This window comes from Dromaius novaehollandiae, chromosome 5 (assembly GCF_036370855.1).
Source record: "Dromaius novaehollandiae isolate bDroNov1 chromosome 5, bDroNov1.hap1, whole genome shotgun sequence".
NCBI classification, from domain to species: Eukaryota; Metazoa; Chordata; class Aves; order Casuariiformes; family Dromaiidae; genus Dromaius; species Dromaius novaehollandiae.
In genome coordinates this window covers 40492479-40513750 of record NC_088102.1, presented here as the reverse complement: position 1 = coordinate 40513750, position 21272 = coordinate 40492479, and the positions used below count along the sequence as shown (strand labels likewise).

The 21272-nt window shown below is 37.4% G+C and overlaps 1 protein-coding gene across 10 annotated transcripts in view; it reads right to left on the bottom strand.

Moving 5' to 3' along the window:
- SIPA1L1 (signal induced proliferation associated 1 like 1) overlaps positions 1-21272 on the bottom strand; it is a 224841-nt gene that overhangs the window by 14654 nt on the left and 188915 nt on the right. For all 10 annotated transcript variants that reach the window (XM_064512535.1, XM_064512536.1, XM_064512532.1 and 7 more), the window contains 4 exons: positions 16923-17072; positions 11734-11858; positions 8849-8967; positions 5944-6383 (listed from right to left, as the gene is read on the bottom strand). In XM_064512535.1, coding sequence (XP_064368605.1) covers positions 5944-6383; positions 8849-8967; positions 11734-11858; positions 16923-17072 — 834 coding nt within the window. The remainder of the gene's footprint in view (positions 1-5943; positions 6384-8848; positions 8968-11733; positions 11859-16922; positions 17073-21272) is intronic.

Here is a 21272-nt window from a genome sequence, read left to right as displayed (position 1 = left end):
AGAAGGGAGCTCGTTTTTATTTATGCTGATATGAAAATCTCTCGTGACTTGCATAATACCAGGAACATTAGGGTTTAAGACAATATCTACTGTCACACATTAAAAGGTCCGGCTTCTCTAACTACAGTTACAGCAAAACTTCATGTACAGACTTAGTACTGAAATATCATATCTTTTGAGACTAGTTTTCTATCAGTTCTCTATAGAACTTACACACATTTTTCCCTATATCCAACGCTGCAAAGAAAGCATTTCAAACAGATGGTTTCAAGATAGTTTTGTGGTAAAGAGTAGTTTCTGACAGAGAAATAGAAATTAGCTGGAAAGCTGAATAAAGTCAGTGAATGAGCTCTTCATTCTTAGTTTAAGAGCAAATTCTTCAATCCTCTTTTCATATTTTAATAAGACAATGCATTTTCATGTCTCTTTCTGTTACTGAAATAATTACAGAAAGCATTTAAGGTTAAATGTACGCCACCACCTGTGAAAATAAGCTATAAGACTAAATGTAGATGAGAAGTCAGTTATCTAATCTATGCCACTTGTCTAGCTCCTGCTGTAGTCAGTGGGGAGAAAAATATCGCTAGGAGGTGATTCTCCTTCTGCTGAATTAGATGTCTCAGACAGGGAGAATTATGACCTGCTCTCCATTGACAACAGACGGAGCTTCAAAAATTATCTTCAACTAGATGTTTTTAATTTTCAGATGGCTAAAGTTAAGCACCATGAATCCCAACAACAAAGTGCTGTGGATTTAATGAGGCGTTGAAGCGGACTGTAGTCTTCCCACCTCAAGTAGCACAGGCTCCTGCAGGCCACATTTCCGTGTAATGTACATGGGAATGGCTGTGCAGTCCCTCACATTAGAGGAAAGATGCATCTCCCCAGATGTATACAACTCAAATCACAATAATACAGATTTTAAAGATTTTTTTCTTTAATATGTAAATTTGAAAGGCCTTTTAGTAAAAAAGGCAGCATTACTCCTACTCTGCAAATAATGAAAGTATATTTTCCCAGTCTGACCCCTACAGTTGATTCCATCAGTCTCACATATCTGACACTACACATTACAACCTTTTTATTTGTGATAGATGCAAACACATTTCATACCAAGGAAGCAGAGAAAAAAAATATCTAGGAGGAGGGAGGAACTCCCTACCCCCCTTCTTTTTAAATGCAGAAAGAAAACTCCTACACATGCTGAGTAAACCAGCCCATCTGTGAGGCATCATTATTGCAAAATTAACACACCAAGATCTGGGGAAGATGTACATCTTAAAAAGAAAAGAACCCCACACATTTTCTTCAATTACTCCTCCCCCCAAATACATGCCAGCACTGGAGAGGTCTTTTGTTTTGGTGTATATTCCAAAATTCTTTAATACCATTCAGTTAGTTCTCAAGGAATTGCTATTTTTGAGGAATAATTTCTTGATAGAAACTAATAATTCCTAGATAGGTTGAAAGTGTTTGATCCTCAGTATTACCACACAGGTGCTATAGGAAAGAGGGCAACAAACAATGTTCAGAGTGCTCTAGATAAAACGAATGTATAAAATGAATCGCTTTCTCTCTCACCATTATTATTATTATTACACATATTATAATAATATAAATGATAGGTAATATATATTTATTGCAATATTTATTGTATTGCATATTATATATTGCATATTATACATATTTTATTATATGAACATTACATATTATGCTATTTATTGTAATATATATTATGTATAATATATGCCAAGGGCAGCCAGGGCAGATGGGCAAGAAAATTAGCATACAGTTTTTAATGTGCTTTTATTAAAGCATATCGGGTATATTGAGCTGTAGTTTTCCAATATAGTATTTTGGGAGGATATTCTGCTGCTCCAGGAACTACGTGCTGAACTGTGGATATGACTGACGCTTTTTTACCCTACAGATTAACATAAGCAAGTCAATACCACACTGACAGATAAAGAGATACTCTTGTTAACTGGGAGTATTTTTGGAGAGCAAAAGGCTTTGGATAAATGCTAGGTAAACTAAGCAGGAGCTGCAGCACTATGGTAGCAATGGCAAGGTACTGCAGGATTCAACCCCAGGAAGGAGGGAGAGGATTCCTGCTACTACAACAGACTCCTAGACTAGCTTGATTGCATCTGAAAGGAATTCAGTCCTCACGTTCTCAGGATAGAGAGAGCTTTTTTGCCACTGTTGGTCCCCCACCTCCCAGTTTGATTATGGAGACAGCAAAGAATAAATTACAAAACAAAACAAAAAAATCAACCCCCCCGATCCCCCCCCCCCAAATCTACAAGAAGAATAAAAAAACCCCCAGATACTACATGACAATCTACAAGAAGAATTTCATATGAGCCATTCATAAAAGTATTTCACAATCATTAAGTATATTAAAAATATTACAAGTAATTAAAAATATATTAGATTGGAAATATCAGTGCTTTTCCTTTAGGTTTTGATAAGAGAGGACCATAAGAAACCATATTGTTGTTAAGGTGGAAATGAAAGTTTGATTTTTTTTCCCTAGGAAATTCATGCCGTCAGCGCATATGGCTTCATTTAATGATATTCAGCTATAATGATTCTGTATAATTACTGCCCTACATAATGCAATTCTTTTGGGATGCTATGAGAAATCTGCACAATCATCAGGAAGGACTTTGGGAATGGGGGTGGAGAAGAAAAATAAAACCCAGCCAGAAGCACTGCTGTAAAAGTTAATCACTATAATTTACACTGTGCTACCAATTCTCAGGTACAAGTTCTTTTATGCACCATCAAATGATCCGAACACTAATTATTGCTACTGTCTTCTAAAGACACAAACACTCTAATTTGTGGTTATTTTCTTTTCTTTTGTCACTAAGTTCTTTTTAGGGCTAAACTGCTTTTCTTCTTGCTTAAAATCCCAACTCTAAAGATGTTACAGACGTTGTGGCATCCACAGGCAAAAGGTAAAAAGTGAGAAGTAATGAAGGATAACAATTTAGAAACTGATGGAGAAACACAACAATTAAGCTGTTCATTTCTCACTAAAAGCAGCTTGTTCAGAGTCATCTTTTACTCTCCCCTCTGTCACTTTTTTTGAAACATAAAGCTGTGGTTACATTTTTGAAGTGTCAGTTTAACCTGCCCTCGCCTCCTTCCCTTGCCCCCTGCTGCCCCTCCTGTTGGGTCAGCCTAACTATTTGGGAGGCTGCAAAGTCAATGGGACAGGGGGACTGATTAACTGGAGGGAAAAAGCAAAAACAAAAAAACCCCAAACCACCAACAACTTTTTTTTAAGCTTCATTTTCCAGCTTGATCAGCTCCCTGAACCAGCTCTTGTGCCTACATAACAGAAAGAGTGATGGAGAGCTGGGCGCAGAGGGCTGGAGCTAGGCTCTCCTCAGGTCAGCCAGGCTGTTGAGTGTGCAACCACCAATTGAGAATGACATGAGAAACAGTGAAAGCTTTTTAGCCTCAACTGTGCCTTTCCATTATTCTGAGGTATCAGACACATCCTCTAGTATTCAAAAATTACAGAGAAGGAATACAATTCAGTCTGTCTTTTCTCCTCCAGAATAAGTGATGTGGGTGCAAAGATCGCAGTTTTCCCCAAGTACCATGTCCCATGTGTTCTACAGATTGCTACTACTGCTCTTCTTTGTAAAGAACTGCTTTTTTTAAATCTATTTTCAAATGAAACAGAACAAAACTGTTGTATTTAGCAGAAAACCTAGAGAACCTTTATCTGGAAAGTTCAACAACAGTCTGAAAAAACATGTAGAGAAATAAACCATTTCAGTATCATTAGAGAAGTAACACTTAGAGTAAGCCAAATAAACCAGAGAACAAACCATGTTTGGAGACATAATGTTATCATATAATAAATTATTAATAAGACAACATCTTAGACTAAGCCTGCAACCAAGTTGCAAAGTACATTCCTGAAGGATAAAGATGAGAGGTGCCAGAGTGCATCTGCCCTGTGAAGATACCATGTTTCTTTTTACTAAGTTTTCCTGGCTTTTTTGCTCTTGCAGATGAATTAACCCTAATTTGGTGACCAGAAAAGTGGAAACCGGAACCTCAAATGTACACACATATCATTCCCATTAGGCACACCTCTGAAATAAAGCTTCCAATAGTTATACACAATTTCTCCAAGCTTCTTTTAGTCCTTTCCAAAAAAATCCTTCCAAATTGAAATGCTATTGACTTCATCACAATCAGCATTTTTTGCAAGATTCTCACATTTACAACAGCTGCCAGTTACATGAGACAACATTTCATTCAGACAAGTACTGCAGGGCATTTGGGGAATTCTAATGAATACCAAAAAAAATGCATATAAACATGCCTGTCTTAAAATAAAAGCTATAGCACTGTAGATCACCACCACATGGATTTTTACCTCCAATAATGGGGCATATATATCAAGGTAGCCTAAATTCTAACCAAATTCTTGTGCATAGCATTTTCTATAGACTTGCTCGAGTTCTTGACGTATCCATACCTACCAGAAACACCAGACTCCAAGCAACTGAATACTAACTTTCGTGCCTAAAATGGCCTAAAGAGACAGAAAACCAGAACTAGACCACCAATAACAGAATCTTAGATAAAATTATCATGACAAAGCACAAGGAGACAGTTCACTGCATTACAGTCTCTATGACAACCTCTATTTGCAGCTACTGTATCAGGAGCTGTTAAGCTGACTGATAAACATCTAGCCTTGCCTAGATGTAGCTCTGCTCAAAAAGTTGAGCAAAAAATGCTTCAGACTTTCAGCCTGTAGGTATTGTAGCTGCACACTCAAAACAGATGTCTTAGCAATAAAAATGCAAAAGTCGGCCTCTGCAAGGCCACTAAATTAAGGTGGTCACATAGCTTCCTAAAAGAGGTTTAAGAGGTTTGTTTTTTTTGTTTTTTTTTTAAACTATGATATGGTATGAGTACTTTTCGAAAAGCATACTGAATACATTTTGGAAAACGGATTAGGAAAATGGTCTAAAATATTTTCTGCATCTAACAACTCTGCTTAACTTGCAAAGTAAGTGAAAGTGAGTGAGTATCTTTTGTCTAAGGTGTTCAAGTATTTCTATATTCTAAAGGAGGCATTTGTGGAATAACTCATTACAGAGAGAAATTCTTGCCATTCACCCATCATTATTTTGTGATCTACCTTTGAAGTATTTATATCCCTCTGAATTTCTTGACTTTAGTTCCCATCCGAACAATTTATTGATGTGCTGATCATCTATATAATATATATATAAGTGAAAGTGAGTGAGTATCTTTTGTCTAAGGTGTTCAAGTATTTATAGATATTTATATCCGTACTTGCTATCTGCATTTTTACAAATGGCAAAATGAAGGGAAAGAGGGAAGGTGACTAATATGTCATACCCACAGACTGCAGAGTATGTATTGAAATGTATATGCCAGCACTCCCGACAACTTCTACTCCCAGCAGCTTGCTCTCAGTATTTGATCATACCGATTCCTAGCAGATTTCTAAACAAAAAGATGGGGCGGGAGGAAGGGGAATGCGAAACATCTTACACACCTACTTCTAAGATTAATAAAGAATCCTGCATCAAACAGTGTAATTAAAATAGGCTTATCAGAAAGGAGATCAGTCTATGAACAGCAGTACTTGCAAGTTATTCCTTATAAACACAACATACAAAAGGCTTATGTTAGTTTAATAGCAGTAGAAGGAAATGTTGTCCTTGAAGATCTTCAGCATTATATGCAGCAGTAGATGGAAAGACCGAAGGTAGCCTTAATTTTCAAGCATGCTACATACTGAGATCTTTCAAACCACTGGTTAAAACACGTATAAACCTTTCCTCAACACCCACTTGTCACTTTTGATAGGCTAAAAAGCGAGAAAGGGAAAATCAGTGCAGAGGGGTCAATCTCCTAACAGGTCCAACTTACCTTGTGTGTGAGACAGCATCACTAAGACTATAAGCACTGTTCTCTCTTGTTAGAGGACTAGAGGCTGGTTGACTCTTGCTGTGAATATCCAGACTCAGCGAAGACTCAGCCTTTCGGTCTATGTGGCTCTCTTTTTCTAATGTCCTGTCTGCAATGGAGACCACTTCACTGGAGCTGTGCCACAGTGGCGCCACTTTCTCCTTTGTTAGCCCTGTCCGGGGAGATGTTGCTGTTCCCAGAGAGGCAGTGCTGCCATGGCTAGGTCCGTAGGAAGTGGTATCTATGCCACTGTCAGCAGAAGTTCCTTGAAGGTAGTTGTAGCTGTTCAGCTCCGATTCAGTGCGCTCTCCACTGTCATACCACTTCTCATCACTGTGAGCACTGGAGGCATTGCTGGAGAGAGTATTGCTGCTGGAATGGCTGGAGTAGTGGCTGTCAGACTACAGAAAAAAAAAAAAATCCAAAAACACACCTGTAGGTTTATTTCAGAATTATAGCAATGGGGGTAGGAAGAAGAGGAGAAAAGGGTGACAAAAGTCACCACTGCGCAATAGGATCTCTACTTTGAGGTACAGGATGGACACTTTGAGGAGACTACCTTAAACTCCAAAATTTTCATCCCAATTCAGTGCACTGTTCTGGGTCCACATAAAAACACTTTCATAAGGATTTGGAAGCCATGTCTTAACTATTCAGAGAAAGCTAGAGTTATTCACATTTTGTCCCCAAATATTTTACACCATTTGCTTTCAAGTACAGTTCTGCTCAGCACAGCCCAAAGGAAATCAGCTGTTTCTATTTCAACATGAGTTGTGCAGGCTTCAACTTGGTTTATAACCAGTATACTTGATACATTCCAATTTTTAAGAGACCAACATTTAGAACATGAAACTCAACTAATGCACAGAAAGTGTATGTTATTTTAAGAATCCAAACACCTATCAAAAGTTTAAAGCAGAGTAAAACACCAACTGTTCTTCTTACTCTTTTGTATTATGTGCATTTCCTCCTCAACAGAAGCGTCCTTTGCAAATGACTACTGAAATATCATTTAACTGCTGAAATCATCTTCTAAGACAACAGAATTGCAAGAAAAGAAGCTTTAATGTAATGCTCTGAAATTGTCCCATCAGAGCATCCCAGTGTCTAGCTGACCTATGCATTCTGTCATTGGTGAGAGCCAGCTGCTATGAAGAAACTGAAAAAACTGAGTCTTCAATTCTAAAGGGGCCATTTGTGGAATAACTCATTACAGAGAGAAATTCTTGCCATTCACCCATCATTATTTTGTGATCTACCTTTGAAGTATTTATATCCCTCTGAATTTCTTGACTTTAGTTCCCATCTGAACAATTTATTGATGTGCTGATCATCTATATAATCTGTAATGTTTGCACAAGGAGGTTAAGCAAACACAACTCAGATAGGGGCAGAGATCCAGGCCAAATATCAAAGATGAGGTATTCTGTCTGATAGCTTCCATTTTCATTGGAAAAGTGGGAAAATAGAGAATGGATATACCCAGAGTAAAAAACCTTGTCATCCTAGATTTCTCAATATACTAGAGCAAGAATTGACAGAAAAACAGTGGGAATATTAAATAAGCTGATCTGAACTCCTAGGTATCTCCAGTCAAAGAGCTACTGTTCTTCACTAGGGACTGTATCACTCCCCCATCCATCTGTCTACATAATGAACATTAACAATGACTAAGTGAGAAGAACACAAGCATGAGGACTTCCAGTGTGACATTTTGAATGCAAGTTAATGACTTATATTACACTGCTATGTGTTCTGGAAAAGAGGTCAAGCCAAATAAAAAAATAGTCTGTGCTCCCAAGAGTATGACTTTATTTTTATATTTTTTTTAATAAAAAGGTGTGTTGTTATGAACTAATAACCTAAAAGCAAGAGGGCCAATTGTTTTGAAAAAAAATGCTCGTAAGCAGGAGCAAAGAACAAACAGCAAACAATGAAAGACTATTTCTTGCACCTAAATAAATGCAATTGATACTCTCAGCATAATCAGGCAGCACAACTCTATTTTAGCTAGTTGTACAATTTAATAAAGAAACAAATGATTTGGTATAGTGGACAACAGTCTGAGGTGTGTGTGTGTGTTTTTTTTTTTTTTTTTTTTAATTCTAGTGACTTAAATGATTTTCAAGACATTTCTAACTTAATGAACGTTACTGCATGAATCAGGAACTGGCAGTCACCAAAAAGGTGTGCGTATCTAACTCTGTGGAAAAAGACAGACACAGTTTTCCATGTAGAAATTAAATGTACAAATAAAGCAAGAAAGATTCTCTTCAGCAGGATTCCAGCAGACCTTTCAGAAAAACTCTTCCAAAAGGGTGCAAGATAGGTTATACTTAAAGGAAATGAAAGTTACACTAGATGAGGAAAGTTGAGAAAATACAAAAGCAAAAGTGAAAGCAAGATGATCATGATCCTATTTCAAAGCAGCAGCTTTCTGAGTCTTGCCATATATATTTGTAAAGTTTCACACGTGAGGTCTAAGAATAGCTATGGATTTGCAAAGGAAACTTATTGTAAGTGTAACCAAAACTCCTAGAAACCCTCTATTTATAACAAGATAACAGATGAAAAATTGCTGTTCGACTGGCAACAAAAATTTGTTAACTAAGAAATACTTTAAAAGGCTGTGCTTAGCTTCTGTATGATGCAGAAAATAACAGATCTGCTCTGCTGCTTCCTCCATATTCTAAGTAGGGAATGTTTGAGTTTTGTGGGGGTTTTTTGTTTGGTTTTTGTTGTTTTTTAACTGACACTCCAAATATAACTTTGAACAACACTTTCTGTATCAAGAGCTGACAGGCTTATTTTCCCAGGAGCAGGAGTAAAACATCAAATAATTTTTTTTTTTTTTAAAGTAACTTACATGACCCTGCTTATTTGGAGATAAGTGAACCACAGGATCCTGTCTCATCAGTCTTCCACTGGGACTTTCTCTGAAGGATGGCAGTACTTTTGATACTGCTGGGAGATGACATGTTGGTTCTGCAATATAGCATACAAATACTGAAGAGTGTATGCGGTGTAACAAACTAAGAAAATGTGTAAACTAAATTTACACTGCAATTTGTCCCTACTACTACTATAAGCCAAGAACTTTGGGTACCTAGCAAGAAATTCATTCCAAATGAAAAACGTTTATCATGACAAAACACAGGTGAGTAAGTGAGGGCTCATTCCTGCCTGGCGTAAATCAGTAACACTTCATGAAAAATCAGCAGACACCACCCTGGCTTTTATCAGAACAACCTGAAAAGCATCATGCCCTAATTGTCTAAAAGGGCTGGATCACAACATTAAAACAGAGGAATATTTGCTATCACAGTATATAGACATGTAGACATGGTATCTCTATATGCACATTGTCTGAGGATAAGAGATTTAAAAAATTCTTAAGATCCAGCCTTCCTTAAGTAGTACTCTACGCAAGGCAGGACATTAAGAGCAAAAGTCTACAGTGATCACTTAAATGCATACATTTTTCTCCAATACAAGTATCATACATTTTCTTGAGGTAAGCTAAGTATATACTTTTTAATTGAAGAAATAGAGGAAATATCTGTAGAAAACACAACATTCCCTTACAAATTGATGGCTGTGAATGTGGAGACTGCATAGCTCTACAAAAGAAAGGAGGACTTATTAAACCAAACCAGGTACTGGTGGACTGAGTTCCAACCAGTCAGCCATCTTATGTGGACACCCCTAAGAGTGCTCTATGCCAATTAAGCTCATTTTTTTCCTAGGACATAACTATGGAGGTTTAGAAGATGTTCAGACAGAGCCTCTCAAGTAGTTATTTGCCTTCTCAGAGCCAAAAGTCAGTATTTAAAAAGAATCTTTCTTAGTTGTATTTCTTTACATGGATCTTCTCTCCTAAGGTATGGAATATTCTGCACTTCTAAAATGCAGCTTTTGAGTGGTATATGTGCTTATGAACATCAAATAGTCAATAATACCCATGGTAGCCAGCCGTTCTGTAAAAACTTTCCCCAACACAGCTATGGTTTGTTAATCTTGATCTGCAGCATAACTCGCTTCTTAACCAAACTCCCTTGATTCCCCTTGGCAAGTGATAACAAGCAGTGTAGGTGCACAAACTACATAAGTCTTCTGTAGCTAGGCCTGGGCCAGGAAGAATTGCGTGCGTGTGGACTGACTGCACCTCGTGCCCTACTTACTTATTTACCTTGAGACAGAATATCTCAAATGGAAATGTGCTTATTTGGCAGTGAACCAACCTTTTACCTAGATTCACCAGACTGGCAATAAAGTCTCCAGTCAGAGACGTTGCTTCCAGCTGGGACTCTCTGAATGCAGGACAATACACAAGAGATAAAATACAGGATTATATGTCAGTATGCATTTCTCTGCCTTTGACAAAAGTTGGAGCCATCTTTTCTGCCACACAATTTTTCCTGCTCTTTTTAGGCTTATTTATTTATTTTGCTAATATGGTGACATCTGACATTCCAGAACAGAATTTGCTGGCAGGTCTGTTCAGTGCCAGCACCAACACACAACTGTTGGTCTGCAAAAGTAATGCTGAGCAAAAGATCAGTTTTACATGTGTCGTTACCATCACAACAGTATCAAAACATATGCGATTAAAAATCATTCTGTCAAAATGAGAACTGCAGATCAGTATAATCACAGCTTTTTATGTGAGAAATAGTGAATGGGGAGTTGTGAGGGAGGGACTGACAGATGGCTTCAATAAGGAGGCACAGCTCAGTGATGTCCTGACGGTCCTGGAGCAAAGTACATCTCCAGAATCTAAAGATCTCATTTTCTCTTACCAAACTCTTGCTGAACTCACTGAATGCTATTCTGCATTCAATATTAGTCCATTTACATAGAAAAAGTAAAGAGCTGTGACACAGTAAAACCATCGTGTATAGAGGCAAGAATGGAAAAACACAGTACTGTTTAAGTTACGGTAACAAAGTTCGGGGCAAAAAATCTAGCAATCTTGACCATGCTCATCGTGTTGGATCAGCACTGTTCGTGGACAGGACAAAATTTCTACTGGTGTCTACTGAGTGATATACACTTAAGTCAAGTCATGGCTGTAGGGAAAAGGTCTATGTGCAGAAACTCCAAATGAAGGCTTAACAATGCAAATCCTCAGTACCCAGCTGTTTTATGTAGTTAATACATTCCCTCAGCTGACAACTTAATTGCCAAGTGCAATGAAAATGTATACACTGGTGGAAAGCGATTCTACCAAGCTATAGATTTATTTCACTATTTAAACTTTAATTGCATTTTTTCCATTTTGCACATGGTATTTTTACAGCTTCGACGATCAAACAATCAATTTGCATTTATATAGCACCTTTTGAAAGGGAGCATCACAGGCACTTCAGACAAACTAAGGAAAAAATTAAACTAAGCCAAGCAACTGGGGAGTGCATGTGAGGTCAAACAAGCCCTCAATAGCAAGAGAAATTAATAAGTGTGTCTACCCAACCACTTCTAAAAAGGACAGAGTGTGCCAGGGTAAGAGCATTAAGGTAGATTTAGTCCCACAATCATGTCAGTTCTTCCACAGGTGATATCCACGGGTCTCAAGGACACAGAAGCTCGTATTTACTCAGGATCTAATTATTCATCCTGATGAACAAGGTCAACTTTCACAGACACTGAAAACAGTGCTTGAGAGGGTTCTCCCTCTGCCTGGAAAAATGTATTGCCAAAGTCACCTTGTCGTTACCACCACTTGCTCATTGTAAAAAATTAATTACCTACCCATCTGGTCAGCGATACTATCCTCACTTCTTTGCCAGCTGGGTGTGGATTTGCCGCTACCACCCGTATCTGTTTGCGTGCTCTGCCTGTCAATGGAAGCGGGGGATCTACGGCTCATTCCAAACCTGTTGTAACACCCCAAAAACAAAGCAGATAATGGTTTTAAATATGCATGAATCTCACATAAGGGGAAAAGAGCACTTTTAAGAAAGCTACCTATATCAAATAATATGGCAGAGTAACACACAGCACAACTGCTTGAGGGATTTATAATGCTTTTCCTTCTGGTATTTGTGCAAGTTCTCATGACCCATTTTATAACTTTAATGCAGAAGATGCACAGCACATCAATCTACTGAGCATCTCTGTTCAGGAACATCTGGTTACAGTAAATATAACTCAAAAAGCAGACCCAACCATCCAGATATAAAGTTTTTAGTTTTCATTTACACAGATGTTTAAATAGAAAGGTGATCAGAGAGTTAAATGGTTACAGAAAATTGACCCAAATGAGCAAAACTTAAAAGTTTGGATAAAAGTCACAGAGCGGAATAAGGCATATTCTCGCATATTCACAAGGAGAGGATTTCAAGGATGGATCTTTTTTTTACTATCCCAATCTAGTCAAAGAGAGCATCAGAAGGTTGGTGAGGACAATCCATGGATCCTAGCCACCTTCCCAGGTTCTAAACACAAGACTGCTACTATTAGATCTGATCTAGGTGATGCAGACACATGGGTAAACACCACAAAAATGCATTTGGGGAAATATTACATTGCCAAATATTTTAATTAAGACTTTATAAAGTTGACTATATTGGCTAAGCATTCCCAAAACCTGGGAGGTATAAATTCTGTAAATTTTGAAGTTATGGGATTGTTTTACAATTTGAGTGGAATTAACTAATGCAAACTAAATACAGTCGTAGGAAAGCAGTGAGACATGTACACTTGTTCCTGTAGAAAAAAGCATACAGAGCAAAAGAAAACTGGGCTGGATAGACTTTGCTAGATTATTCTGTCCTCAGATGTATTTTGGAAAGCTCAGTAAAAGTAAACTAAACTCAAGGAGAACAACAACAAAGTAAATTCAAACTAAACTTTCTATGCATTATCAGAGAATCAACAAAGGAGAGGCACAATGTCGCTGTGCCACTCTGAAGTCTACCTGAATTATATGCCTAAATTTGTAAGAATTACATCTGTAATTCTGTATTGCATACGAATGCCTCATAAGTCTATCAGAATTTTAGTTGGGTCCAGAATTAAGAGACTAAACATTAAGAATCCTTAAAGAACAACACATTTCTAACTATATTTATCTGGTATGCTCTGAGGGAAGAAAAAAGAAAACCCTATACATGCACAGAGTAATCCTCAAAAGAATTCCAACACGCTAATATGTTCTGTGTATCTGAAGGAGTTTCTCTAGCTCTAAGTACCTAAAGTTATAAATGGGGGGTAGGTGGGGGTGGGGTGGGGGGAATAAAAGCTGAACCATGCTTTCTGCTCACTCTACTAACTACAGGCCTCCCTCATGTGCTCTAGTGTGAAACGGACACCTGCCAAACCATCAGAACTAGCTCAATACGGTCACCCCATTTGTAAGTTCACATACTTACTAACTGAAATGAATCCACCAAAGATCCAGAAGAACAAAATTACTCTCCCATCTTTAAAGAAAAGCAGCTGGAATGTGTGTGTACAGGCAGCACAGATCCAAAATAACAAAATTTTGAACTCTGGCCTTCTAAATTTCACACAAATATGACCCTTCTTGCCCTTTGCCCACTGCTCCCCGGTATAGCTGACAGATACTATCTGATGAACAAAAGAAGTGAAGAGAACATCACCTGGATATACCTGCCCTCTGAATACAAACACTCCAAATGGAAATTGCATACGTGAATAAGGTCCTTCCTTTTCAATCCATGTTTCCCACAGACTATAGCTAGAATTTCATTTAATCAAATACCTAAATTAAACACAATCAATACCAATTCAATAGGTGTACAAAAAAGAATAAGCATATACATTTTTAAAAGCTGACTGATTCCTTAAACACTGATTTGAGATAGTTTTCAAGCTTTAACCACTTGTAAAGTATATTGGGAAGACTATCTTTCCATGATAAAATAATTAAAAGTTGGTATTTCAAAGAAAAAAGCAAAATCAAAGAAAACTTGGTGTGATTAAGTTGTGCTGCACGAATATTTTACTTTCTATGCATTATCCTTCTACCTAAATCCATAATGTGCATATTTATGAAAACAGTCAATTTTTCATACGAGGCTCATTTTATAGTGTGGAGGTATTGTTTGGTATTGTTTTTTTTAAGCCTGTGAGTTTTCAGTCTTGTTCATTCTAATCACTGCTCTACTAATTGGGAAACATGGAATTTCTTTTTTTTTTCTTTACATTAAGTAGGCTATTTAAAAGTGTGAATAATCAGTACATGTGGTGCTATATTCTACGCTGCTTAAATATAGAGGCCTTCAGGGAGTGTGGGGAGGAACCCAGCAAATTCAAAGAGGAGATCAGTTTCATTAAAAAAAAAAAAATTAAAGATGTTTTAGGTATATGACCATAAGAAGAAACTAATTATTTCGATGTTTTCTAATTTCGCTTCTACATTCTATTAACACTTACTACATATACATACCTTTAGGTAAATACAGGATGAGTATACGAAATACACATATATACATCAAGACCAATGTGGATACTCTTGAAGTCAGTGAAGTTTTTGCCTATGCCCAGCTGAGGATATGGACCAATAATCTAGAAGCAGCAGCAGTAACTGCTCTTATTGATGTCTGATAAGGTTGGACTCACAGCCATGCTTCCAGTCATTTAAGTTTCACAGACTTTCCAGATCTGTCACATCATGCAACAAGAAAGAAATGTACACACAAATTATGCAGTTGAGTTTCCTGCATTTGGGACATCTCAGGGATCGGCATACCCAGAGCACACTGGAGCCTCACCTCGGGAAGATTACCTTCAGGACCATGGTGCCCCCTCGGCCAGGTACCGACTCCAGCCACATCCTTCCCTGCAGCTAGGGCTGCATCTCAGCAACTGAATGCTACAATCTCTCCCCTATTTTAACAATATGTATGGGTTAATCATCAACCAGCTCTATCTGGTACATCAGACACCACAAGAGGCGCTACAAAGAGCTTCCCTGAACTAGGTCTCAGATGAATCCCAAGATGCACATGCCAACTGTAATGATCATCTTAGCCATGTGAACTTCTATGCATACTAAGGCAAGGGAAAGTTTCTTTCATAATTACATTTTTCATGCTTTCCCTCTAGCTTGGTAGAAAATATTTGGAAAGTTTTAATAAAATATGATTTATGTGTATGAGAACAGTATGGGAGGCAAAGCATTCTTCCTACTTGAATAATGTTACAGCTAAATAATTGGAATAGTTTTTTTTTTCCTCAAATCAGTAATGACCAAACAAGATCATGTATTAACTCTTTCATTATTCCACTAAAACAGTCTTTTACTGGACTGAAATACTAATCTTCAAAAACAAAAACTGTGTATGAAAGTTTTCTAGGATGTTCTTTGCTGAACTTGCAAAGTGCTCAGTGAAAAATGCTATATTGAACATATGTGCATAATTAACTTTAAAGATGGAAAAGGGCTGGGGAAGGGTGCTGGTGTGCTCTGAGGCCAATTCAAAACAAAAACCCCAACGTGCATGAAAATCCCTTCCTAGTCAAGCAGTTATTGTTGTGAAAGTCTAAGGACATATGGTGGTAGTATCTTTTTTAGACCAAATGACATAGCTGGAGAGGAGCAGAGAAGATTTGTGGGAGCACAAGTAGCTCTTCAGAATTCAAAACAACACATGAGTGCTCCTAGCAGGAATGAGCCTGAGAAGTGTGCAATCTATAATGAGGTTAAGTGCTTTTTCCCAGATGCAGAGCTCTGGGCACTCTTCTGTCTAGTTTCCTTAAAGCATGGTTTAATAGGTTTAGAGCAAATCTCTTAGCATTACTAGGACCTAAGCACAAGTTTAAGTAATGGCCTGAAAAGAGACAGTCTCATGAATCAAGGCCTTCATGAAGGTGTGCTGCAGAGAAGACAGTCTCTTCAGCAAACCTTAAACTCAGTGAAAGAGGACACATGGAGGACAAATCTTCAGTGCCCTGGAGCAAGGAAAAACTCTAGGCTCAGCGTAGCATTGTCTGGACTTGACCCAGGGCAGTGTCCCTTTGCTGGAATCTAAACAGGCAAAAACAGTGTTTTATGCTAAGTAGCTCCTGACAGCAGTATTTAACACTTGCTAATGATTTTTTTTTTTTTTAATAGAGAAAAGATGTTTCAACTTTACAGAAAATGGAGTGGATTACACACAATGACCTGCAAAGTATTCGAGAAGGCTTCAGAGGGAAGCTTTGCAATGTGAACTATCAGCAGCTTTCCTCTCTTTCCCTTCTCTGTAGGGAGTATTTTGGAATGTGGTAGATGGCTCTCTTGCTGCCAGTTATTCTTCTTTTCCTACTTAGAAATATTTGATATATGCTACTTTCAGTGTTCTCTGAAAATGATACAGATTTAATTTCTTTCTCTGTAAGTTGCCCCTTATATGTTGAACAGTGGATCATTTCAGACAGTTTAAAGATTTCTGGAAAGTTGGGAGACAGAGCTTTAAATCAGGGTGACGGGGAATATGCGATAGAGATGCTAGCTGAGTAATCTGTGGATTACTTAGCACGACTGTGCCTGCACGATTCACATCTTAGTTGCACTCACCACTTTTTTACTTCAACTACCAGCACAGACTGCAAAGCCCAAAACCTATTACTGATTTTATTTTAGAATCCAAACCTGCAAAATGAAGCAATTTACCATGTGAAACCAATACCTTTAAAGAAGATTTTTAAATACATCGAGGTCCCTTTGTATAGTAACCTGAGCTCTGTCACAGACTAGCATCAAAGAGAGAGGTTAGGGTGCAAACCAAGGAGGTGAAAGCAAGGGATTTTTCCACTTGATTTTTTTCAAGAAGCATGACAGTGAGATTTGAAAACAAACATTTTTTAATGCACATAAAGAACAGGTGGCAAGAGGCTATGAGCACTCTTTGTAGTTTAACATACATTACAACAAACAGAACAGAGAACAAATACACTGCCTAAAAAGAATATGAAAAAAATCTAGTGCCTACCCTTCTGGCATAGATTTTTGTCTGTATGTGCCCCCACCAGAGCCAGTCTCACTTGAGGAAGATAAGTTGCTTGGAGAATTACGGCACTGTTGAGATCTTGCTAAGGCAATGGATGAAACCGTGACATAGACATCAGAACCAGGAGACAACCTATTTAGAGCAAACAAAGCAGTCAAAGTCAGGGAGTCTGAACAGCAATATAGTGCAAAGCATGATGGACTACATGAGGCACATTGCCACATCAGCAGTCAACATGGCATCGTGAAGGCAGCAGAAATAAAGTCAGTTGAAAGATCCGACATTTTTTCCCCATTAATTTATTTCCCATGAAAACTGTGAAAAATCAATTACACAAAGGTGGGGAGCAGGGGAGTAAATGGAGAGGCGCAAGTGGTGGGGGGACAGAAAAAACAGCACACAGTAGAACATCCCGTTTTCTAAGGTCCTCATTTGTTCTTATAGATTGATTGTAAGGAATACTGAAGCATGACATTCTTTACCCAAATACCAGAGTGATTTATTTCTACTTCTTAAAACAAACTCTTCCCTGGGTTTTAAACAAACAGCAGTGACTGGTCTACACAAACTCTTCCAAGAATATCAAGCTTATTCTATGCTAGGAAATTTGTCTTCATTAAAGCACAAGAACTGAAAGTTTAATGTTATTTATAAATATCTTAAAAAAACCCCCACATTTCCAATTGTATAAAATTATTTCAACGGATCAGAGCTCTGCTTGAAAATACAGATTTGAGTCATATGGAGTCCTCTCCTGTCAGAATAACTGTACTGCAGATAAATGGGACAAAATTCCAGCACACACATCTGGGCACAATGTTGGGAAGCAACATGCTTATATTAATCAACTTGTATACACTATTGAAGGGGCTTTTTAGATCATTTTCTGCTTTGTGCATTTTATTTCCCAAACACCAACTGAATTCAATGCTGCTAGCTTTTCATTCTACTCAGCAATGACTGGAGCCATTGGAGAACTTCTGTAGTGATTTAAATGGACTTTGAATTGTCATCCATTAATTAAAAGAATTCAACTTCTGAATGCACTTTTTTTTACTCATTTTAACTAGGAAAAATAAGACAGAACACTAAAAATTAACTATTTAATTTTTAACATCTAAAAACCACATATCAATTTTGATGGTTGTTTAAGTACAGGATTTGGGTCCAGGGATTTGCAAAATCTTAACCTAGCCACTTAATCTATATGCTTCAGTTTTCCCTGTAAAGCAGTGACAGATTTAAATCAGCTCTCACCACAGTAGCATAAGATCTATTAAAGTTCAAAAACTCTCCTGAAAATGAAAAAAGCATTGCACTGATTACTGTGAGAAAAGATTATCAAAATGTTACATACCCAACTATACTCTTTCATAACAAACATGCATTTGTCCCTCTCAATATTTTGCCAAAAAGCTGTATAATAAATAAATCTCAAAAGGGGAAAGAGAAAAAATAGGACTTAACCAAACATCTTGGTCATCTGGAATGTCAAAGTAAGTAATAACTCTTTCCCAGACAAGAAAGCAATGATCCAGCTCCTGACCTTCTGAAGTACAACACCAAACCCAGTAATTCCTTTCTCATCTACTGAACTGAATTTAACTTATCTTACATTTATCTATGCAAGCAACAATCCTAAAATATTTGATTGCACAGAAAACAGTTCAAGAGTTGGAAATTTTGGGAGCAGTGAGTCAAGCCATTCCTCATTTTCCCACTGGCATTCTTGTAAAGGAAAAAAGAAAAAAAACAGTCCAGCCAACAAAAATGTGTGCTTTCAATAGGATTCACACATCTATATAAACACACACATTTAAACTAAGTTATGCTTGCTGAGCAATACACAGTTTAGAAGCATGACCTTTTTCCTAGTAGTAAATTATGGCAAGGAAACCAATTACTTCTTGAATAATTTGTGTAAAATGATTTTCTGTTGGAAAATGCTTACATTTTCACTTCAGACTCAGTTATGTCTTTTATTTAATTCCTATGCAGTACGAAAAAGTGACAGCACCATTCAGATGGAATGTCAAGATTTCAGAACTATGTCATGGACTTATAACTCCTTTACTAAGATGGAAGACCTCAAGGGCAAACAAAATACTATTATAAATCTGGTCTGCATTGAACAACTGGTTAGGTAGGACATCCTATTATGCAAAGCGGCAACACACATTACTGGTACAGCTGACAATAGCACTAAAGAACCCATTAATAGGGAAAGATGTTTCATTTTATGCTGAACATATAAGTAAGACAAAAGAACTTTAGAATAAATTAGTTGGAGTTGACTTTTTAAAGCTGCTTTGAAACCTATTGATGAAAGGTACCGCCTGAGACAGAAGGAGTATTGTTAGCAGTATGCCTCTACAGTTAAGATATTCTGTGTTTGTCTTTTATTTATAATTAAAACCCAAACTGAGGCAAGCTATTACCTATTTCAAAAGACTGCTTTGAGAAGAAATTCCAAAATGCTTAAGTGCATGAGTTCCATAATTGAATTTAAAAATAGGCCAAGTGTCCATAGCATTAAAAAGATACAATTACATCGCAGCCAACTGAATTGGGATTACATCACGCATGATTTAGTTCTAACAGATCTAGACCATCCTGAAAGGACTGGTTTGAGTACAGCCAAGTATAGGAAGAAAACCATCTTTTGTGAAAACTAACAACAAGGGAGAAGGGGAAGATCAGCACATGCTTATTTTATTAGGAAAACATGGACATTGAAAGCATTCCATCTTGCTCTTAGTAAATTAATTTCTATGCCATTTGCTGTAATTTTCTCCATGTTTCTGGTATGCACTTGTACGCAACATATACATCATATGAAATACATCAGTCTACCATGCTTTGTCTAGCACACAGTCTAAGACAACCCTTAATTATATCATCGCAAGCTGGTCCTTCTCCCTTAAGACCTCTCTGCCGTTTGCAGTCCTATTTTGTCATAGCACTTCTGCACAAGTTGCACAATTCAGAAGCGAATGAGGAACAGCCTGAGAGGAGAGCACGGGTGGCCTTACACTTAAGGCAGCTGCATGCTGACTTTGCAAACCGAATTCCTATCTTGCACATGCTGCAGCATGATCACTGGCAAATCTGTTAAAGAAAATTTTTCATTCATTGTCACTAATTACAAGTTTCTCAAAGGCCTAATTTGATTCCAAGGCCTGATTTACTTATATGCCGAAAACTTACCAAGGCAGCTGAAGTCAACAGAAGCCGTAATTTGAATAAATAAAATATTAACAATGCTGGGCACACTTCCAAATTTGAGGTGCCCAAAATAAGAAACAGCAAGTGATAACAACATAATTTCTCTACTTTGTTCTTCATCTGAAAAAGTCCAAAGACATCTCTTCTCACAGAAGAGTTTTGAAAATTAAATTTAATTAATACCTATGAAGCATTGAGAAACTTTAGTAACAGGCACCTCTCTAAAGCTTAGAAGGGAATTAATAAATGCACCTTTACAGCAGGATTTCAATACCATCCAGTAAATAAGGGATAGAGCTGCACATTGAGTAAATGCAGAAGAAAAAATATTAAATAGCTGTTCTTTAATGAGCTGCATCTACTGTGTGCACTGAATGAGACAGATGTCCTCTGTTAAAAAAAATTCTCATAATTTAATTAAAAGAAACATCAGAAAATATGGTTACACAAAGGGCCTGAATAAAATTGCAAAGCAAACCTTCAGTTCTGGCATGCTGACCCTTGAAGTGTTTGATTTTGCAATCCTAATAAATCTGAAAGTTGTGATAGTTCTCTGAAAACACTGATCCAATGTTCTCATGTCAAAAAAGGAAAACAAACCATTCAAAAAGGAAAAAAGAACATCAGCAATTTTCGGGAAGGGGATAGAGAATGAACCAAATTATGTCGTCATGTTATACCTTCTCATATCACACTGTGTACCTTCTTGGATATTTTTCTTCAATTAGATCAACAAATTTCAGAAAGTATGTAATAGAACAAAAAAAGATACAGACAGGCAACAGGATGACCAGAGGCATGGAATGACTTTTATATTAAGGGACATTAAATAGGCTACAGCTCCACAGGTTAGAGAGACTTATCATATCTACCTTCAATCTGTCCAAACATGAATTATATTGCAGCATGCAAATGGAAGGATTATTCATTATTTTTCACACAAAAGAACTATCAGGAGACCTGTAACTATCAGAAGACCAGCTAGCACGCACCTGGAGGGATAGTTACCATCCAGAGCTTTTAAACACAACGCTACAGATGCAATCTCCAACTCCAAATGTTCTTGACCAGAAGATTGTCAGAGCAGATAAGGAATAGGTGTCTTTG